Source organism: Genypterus blacodes, unplaced genomic scaffold (genome assembly GCF_046128005.1).
Source record: "Genypterus blacodes isolate CSIRO-AG114 ecotype Tasmania unplaced genomic scaffold, CSIRO-AGI_Gbla_v1 ptg000022l_1, whole genome shotgun sequence".
Lineage (NCBI taxonomy): Eukaryota > Metazoa > Chordata > Actinopteri > Ophidiiformes > Ophidiidae > Genypterus > Genypterus blacodes.
The window spans coordinates 3008107-3015418 of NW_027466835.1; the positions used below are offsets into that span (position 1 = coordinate 3008107).

The window sequence follows — 7312 nt, forward strand, 5'->3', positions numbered from 1 at the left end:
CATTCATATTGATTAGGGGTGTTATTGGTTAACTTCAGTTAGAATCTATCAGGTTAAGAAAATATTTAACTGATAACTTAACATATTTTCTATACTGGGTCGTGGCAATGAATCGATTTAGTAAACAGAGGCGCTGAAAATCTAAACCAAGGTTTTAATGTTGATTTCGTCTGATCCATTTGCGTCCACAAACTGCTATTAAATGTCTAAAATAATGTTTCACAAAAAAATTAAAATAATAATCAAGTCAAATGTCAGCTCATGTTTGAAATGACTGTATGGAACAAATCGGAAAAAGGAATTCCACTGGAGATAAATGGATGGTGAATAAAAAAAACAAACCAAAAGCAAACATCTGTCATCTTATTTTGTAACAATTATAACCAGCCAAACTTTGATTTTATTGGAGCCGTTAGCGGTGTACACGCCAACAGCGTCTTTGGCAAGGACACAACCAGCCTCTTTTCATTTTCAAAACACCTGCGTGGGTCATTTTGTTTGTCATTGTGCAAGACAACAAAATACTTGTACCGTTTCTTTACCTGTGATGACACACGCTTCACTGTCTATGTCAGTTACTTAGTTATTGTCTGAAGATCCTGTATTTTAAATACTGCGGCCAGGTAGAGCAGCTGACGTCGCTGTCATTTTCAACTAACAAGCTACTGTGACTTGTATCTCGGAAGAAACAATATTCAAGAATGTTCACAACCAACAGCAAAACAGGAAAAAAAACGGTTCAGCTTACTTACTGTACAATATAAAAGTCATTAAAAACACCTGTGATACACAAATGAGTCTGAGGGAACTGACTTACATTCAAAGACAACTACAGGATTGACTTAGATCGGAACTTTAACTGATATAAATGTTTGATTTGGATAAAATTGTGATTTCTTTTAAAGATACTGGAGACCCTCTGCTCACTGGCTGTTTGGCTGCCAGACTGGCCGGAAGAAAACAAGCACAGCAGCCGTCCACAAAGCCGTCGGGGGCCTCCACCATTGATCCAAGTCAAGAGTGAAATGCAACGCCGTCCTTTGGTGTTTGCAGGTTTCAAATGAAGCTCACATACTGAGAGGGGTGGAAGGGTTTGTCCTTCTTCAGCACTTCTCTTAAAAAAACTCCAATGTAACCCCTTTTGTTTGTTTCCTTTCCGAAAAGATGTTCCCTTCCGATTTGTCCTGACATGTTTTGGGGGTGGGGGGAAGAGAGATTCTGGTAAAATAAGAATCCTTACACTTGAAGCTTGTGGAGAGATACTAATGAACTGGGCTGTTACTGGGGAAGAGGCAGATCAAAGTTATTTCTGAAGATGTGGCACAATCTTAGGGAGGAAGGGGAGGGTACCTAGACTGTCAACATGCCTCCTAACAGGTTTCAGTCAGGACACAGGAGGGAGCAGCTTTTTAGAAAAGGAAACCCGGCCTCCTAACAGGCAGAAAAAACATCTGGCAGGCCACGTGGCAGCTGAATCCAAAACGGTTCGGCTCTATTCCAAATTCCACTGCCAGCCTGGCTGCTCGAGTTGACCAACATGTACAACAGTTCATCAGGATGTAGTTGATTTTCCGCCTTCCCTCCTTCCTTCTCCTATGTACAGCTCTAGTCTTTCTTTTCCTCCTCCTTCTTCTCTTCCTCCTCTGTAGGGTAGGAATGCCAGGTGAGGCGCTCCTCGTAGAAGGAGATGACAACCTGGGGACATTTAACATTGGCTTCCTTGGCTGGTACGAGATCTGCCTCATCGGAGTTCTTCCTGTTAACAGAAAGGGGTGGGGGGGGCGAGAAATATTAATGAAGGGGAGGACAGGAGAGTTCCAAATTGTACCCAAGAACTTGAAAATGGGCCAGGGTGAACACAAACACATTCTATTGCTCTAATGTAAAGGGTAATGGAGCCAGGGATGAGAGTGTGTGTATGCTTCAACATTTGCCCTGTCCGGGGTCGATTGATATCTTAGCAGATCTGATGGGTCCTTTCAAATCTTTACTTCTCATCGAATGATTTTGATCTGATGGCTGGTCAGACAGAATATCTTCAAGTGATTTCTATTTACTCATTTGGTAGTTTTCAATTTACATCTTGAATGTCTGATTTTATATCTTAATCCTTTTTTTAAATCTGTATCTGATATTTGTTCTTCACCTTGTGGACGTTTCAATAGTGTTAAGACCAATTTGATTTACTGGCTTCTTCTCTGCTATAATTGATTTCTCCTCCTGTCATATTAAGATAATGTAAAAGGGTTTGGACAAAAAATGGACATCACTGAAGGCCTGGGAGTGAAATGCACGGCCCGCCACTGGAAAAAGGGAACAACGATTTGTATTGTAGCACTAAAATTACTGAATTAACAGATACACTGATTAACACACAGTTACTTCTTTTGATGCTTTTGGTATCTGGTAACTTTGGTTTGGTTGGTATTAATGCGATAAATTTAAAAATAGCAGAAACTGTAACAACGCGTACTGTGCACTTCTATGGGAAAGAACAATGACCCACCACTTCATGAGGAACATCAGCTCTCCACTTGAGTCTGTTGCTCCAATAATCCTCTCTGGCTGCAGCCCTCTGCTGAAACCTCTGGCCTTCTCAGCCTGGAGCAGACAAAGAGGTGACACAACAGCAAACAGACTTTGGTCAATGGAGGCCATTTTATGTGCAATTCAAAATTTGTCCGAATCACCTTCATGGCAATTTAAGATTTTGCACATTTTGAGATGAGACTCATGGTCTCCTACTGTGTCCCCAGCTTCAGCCTCAGCTCACCTCCTCCTTCTTCTTCTTTCCTCCTCTCTCCTCTGGGTCAGCAGGAGCATCTGTGGTGGATTTCCTCTTGACCTCCTTCTTCTTCTCCTCCTTTTCTTTGTGTTTCTGCATGTATTCTGCAATCAGGTCAGGACAGTCCAGATTGTCCTGTGGCTCCCATGTGTTGTCTTCACTGGATGTAAACAGATGAATGCATGTGGTTCAGTGACATTTTACACTGAATTTATTTTTTGGCAACTTACAAATCAAGCTTAAAATCTCAATATTTCCCATTCAACTTTCAATTTTAGGGGATTACATTACATTACGATCATTTGGCAGACGCTTTTATCCAAAGCGACTTACATTACAGTTACCACCCTTCGCAGAGGGGGGAGCAATTGAGGGTTCGGTGCCTTGCTCAGGGGCACCTCGGCAGGGGCTCGAACCGGCAACCCTCCGGTTCCCAAGCGGAAGCTCTACCCACTGAGCCACTGAACCATTACATTATCTCACAACAGCAATACATTACAAAAAAAATAAAAAATCAATCAATTAATGCTTAATTAAAAAAAACACCCAGCCAACTCACTCTGAGAAGCCCTTCCATTTCAGAAGAAACTCCACTCTACCCTTCATCACTCGTCTGTCCAACACCTTTTCCACCACATACTCCTCCTCCTCCTCCTCTGGTTGTGCTGCCGGCACTGCTGGCGGTGCTGGTGGTGCTGGCGGTGTTGCTACAGGCTGTTCCTCCTCCTCTGCCTTCTTCCCCTTCTTTGCTGCCACGGTCGCCAGCTTGCCGTCTGGTCAGAGTGCCTCTAACAGAGCCATGGAGATGAGACACAGATGCATATTAGTTATAACTGAATCTCATGTGCAACTTGGTTTTGACTGGAAGACACTGGTGGCTAATATTAAATTCAGACCTGAATCATTTCCTGCATCCAAATTAATACCAGGTTTTCAACTGTTTTATTGGCAATTCATTGTAAGAAGTAAAGTTAAGTTGTTGATCAGTGTTGACAACATGTGCAACTTGAAGAATCAAAAATCTGCAACATCAACATACAGCCAGCATCCTGCTCCACAGATGCGTTCACACCGCAAATGAGACACGCACACACACTTGTCATTCACATTCCTTATGAAAATATTCTATTTGTTCCCTTTTTATCAGGGCTATTTTCGGGGCTGTCATCATCAAATCCAGCGTGCGCTTGCTAGCCGAAGGTTGCGGTGTCACGTAAGCAAACATGACAGCAGCGTCATGTGTTGGACTGACAGCTGATTGGCTTATAACCGTTTTGTGACAAAAGGGGGCGGGATGTCTGTGAATTTGATTGTATAGAAATTTTAAGAGCTTTACCAAGTGACGTTGTGTTGTCAAATGTATGTATTCTTCCAACCTTTTGCGGGCTACTTAGAAAAGGGAGGCGAGCTACTGGTAGCTTGCGAGCGACCTGTCTGAGACCACTGCTTTAGACAAAAGGTCTCAAATCATTTACAATCCATTTGGACAGGCAGTGAATGAATTCACAGAAATGTTGACTATCTGCAAACCAATAATTGAAGTATCACCAAATCAGACACTCCGCCTCTAACAATTCCCAAAACTTCCCTTCCCCTTAACTCATGTGGGAAGACCTGCTTACGTTCAGGACAACACTAAGAGGGACAGAGATACAGTTTCTTTATTGCAGGAAGACCAGGGTGGGGGTGTGTGAATGTGGGGGTGTGTGAATGTTGGGTTGTGTGAATGTTGGGGTGGGGGGGCAGTTCTGGTCTTTGGGTGGGATTTCCTTTTTTTTCTCTCCCGCCACAGTGCGACCTGTAGCTGCCAGCACTGCTGCATTCTGTAAAAAAACTGTACCTACGAGATCGAACCAACAACACTGATGTCATCCAGACATCCAAACACACTACTGTGTCATTTCTACATAACCTTTGGCGGCTGTGGCTTTCTGCTGTTGCCCCGTTTTTCACCCTGCGGTCTTAATAAACTTGAACATTACATAGCCTGGTTCTCTTCAGGGTCTCAGTTCTCCTTTCTCAAAACTGGAAATGTGTTACACACACCCGACTAGCAGTAGTGGGATAATGTGGACTCAATAGCTTTACTTTACTCTGAACACAACTATTTATCTCCAAAACGCTGTATAAATCAACCCGACTGTACAGGTCATCGGCCAGGGTCACCGTCTCCTCGTCTCCTTTTACATTTTGTCTACATGTGTATCACCTTCCATAGGTCCCAGTCAACATCTCTTTCTTTTAACTATCGCCAAAATGTCCCATAACTGTACGCTCATTGTCATGTCAAATATTTCTTTAACAAAAACATTTTAAAACATCACTTACATAAGAGTCTCTAAGATCCATTTAGAATTGAAATGTTCAATTTCTGTGGTACAATTGAGTGAGTTTATCATTTGGATTCCTGCAATGTTTCATAGATGAGGGCCCCCGGTCCAACGCCCCTGCCGTTCATGTGGCTGATATAGTCACTGAGCTCATCGCAATCCACAGCATAGCAGCTGTGTTTGTAAATGACTTAGAGCCAGATTTACTTTAAGGGTTTTGGGGGGCTTTTACAGACAAGACAAATACCATTCATCCATATGTACCAACACGATGAGATAACAAAATGAGAGGAAAGCTGAGATGTGCGTATTTGGGTTACTGCATGTGTATTTTAGGGTGTTCTGATGTTAACATGCAAAAAATGGGAGAGAATGTAAATGTATGCATATGGATTGATTTACACAAAACGCTTGGTTGCTCCAGAACTGATAGTAATTCATAGCAATACAAAAACTCTTCCAACTATACCCAGTCTCCCCTACTTGAGAGTTGTACCAAAAAGCAGAAATTAGGGTTTATTGAGGTTTACATCGGAGTTATCGGAACTACGAATGGCTGCTTTTTATTGACTCGAAGAGGTTGTTGGAGCAGCTTAGATCGTAGATAGGTTAAGTTGAGGTTAAAGTGTGGAAACTAAGAAAATCTATAAGATCCAGTTGACCTCAGTGCTCTCTCCAATGATGTTCTCTGGGAAAGTGATCGTTTCTAGTCGGAGGGAAATGAGTCAAAGCCCATTGTCGTGTGAAACATAGCACTTCGAATCGTTTACTAGATAACACAGTAACTAGTACCCTGTACTAATAAGTGCAAACCTCCTGGTAAAACATGGAGGCGTAACATTCCAAACTGTGACACATAACGCACAGACTCCGCCCCTTTTCTGTGAACGCGCACAGCCTCCCATTGACAAAGAATGTGAAACCTACCGCCTTACAGCCAGTTTAGCAGAACCATTCAACACTATCAAATTAACCCCGTGTCAACAAACCTCCTTTCCTACTACAACCCACTCACTGCTCCATGTAAATACGTCCCAATGGAAACAACAACACTCGATTAGTAAGGCAAATTCCGTGTTCCAGGAGGCGGTGGTGTCGTGTAGGAGTCCCCCCAAAGTCTACACGACCAGAGAACAACGTGCACTGCAGGCTGCAAAACAAACGTTTCCATCTCCATTCATGCACGTAACCACACACATTTAACTGCACACGGAGCTCGCGCCAAGCAGGTTTGAGAGTATGTGAAACTGCAATCACAACAGAGCAGATGTGTCGAAGCTTTTCACATAATGCCTTCCTTACTGCATAAGTTCATGCATTCAAACTAGTCTACGGGAATCAAACAATATAATCAACCCTGCACTCATCTGACGCTGAGCCCAGGCGGCCTGCACCCCTGCAACCTGAGGGCAACATGGCAGTCATGTTATCACCGAGCAGCTAGCTTACCTTCACGGAGAAATGGGCTTCAAGAGTGTTTGTATGGGGTCACAGTGGAAGCGAGGGACAGCGCTGTGATTTTGCCGCCTGCTGTAGACGAAGAGAGGACGAAGTTGCGCTAACAGAGATACAAGAGGACAGAAGAGCGAGCAGCGTTTAAGTGAAAGGCGCCGTACAGCCGCTAACAAGCCGTTCTGCCCGCCAACTACGCCACCAGTGATGGGTCAGTCGCGAACGAGCCGGCTCTTTGAAGTGAACGACGGGAGCCGACTCCCAATTAGGAACCGTTCACTTTTTTTTTCTTTTCTGTTAAAGCCGCAAGTGATAGGTAAATTATGTGTGGGAGGGGAGGTGTAAAACCATGATTGTCCATGATTTCACCGGCAAGTGCACAATAGAAGTGGGGGTGAATGAAGACAGACAGAGAGAGACTATGAGCTGTCCGTGATTTTGGCAAGTGAGCCGGCACCGGCCGAAAGAGCCGGCTCTTTTTGGTGAGCCGAGCCAAAAGAACCGGCTCTCTAAAAAGAGCCTAAATACCCATCACTATATGCGCCGGATGAGGCGTCACAACAGTTCAGCAGAGTCCTCATGACAAAACCTTCAACATACTGTATAAAATCATATTATGACCAATGTTGTTTTGTGGCCAAGATACAGTTTAAGTGTGTGTGTGTGTGTGTGTGTGTGTGTGTGTGTGTGTGTGTGTGTGTTGGGTGGGGGTAGGGATCTTGTTGAGGCATGGAATGCCTTCTTC

General features: G+C 43.6%; 1 protein-coding gene across 1 annotated transcript; it reads right to left on the minus strand.

Annotated features, from left to right (window-relative positions):
* Positions 1 to 477: 477 nt before the first annotated feature.
* On the minus strand, positions 478 to 6771 carry LOC142992629 (chromobox protein homolog 1-like). The gene is made up of 5 exons (XM_076143117.1): positions 6565 to 6771; positions 3345 to 3573; positions 2774 to 2945; positions 2507 to 2601; positions 478 to 1756 (listed from the first exon to the last, which is right to left on the minus strand). The coding sequence occupies exons 2-5, from the start codon at positions 3389 to 3391 to the stop codon at positions 1606 to 1608; spliced, it is 465 nt and encodes a 154-aa protein (XP_075999232.1). The 5' UTR covers positions 3392 to 3573; positions 6565 to 6771; the 3' UTR covers positions 478 to 1605.
* Positions 6772 to 7312: the final 541 nt, after the last annotated feature.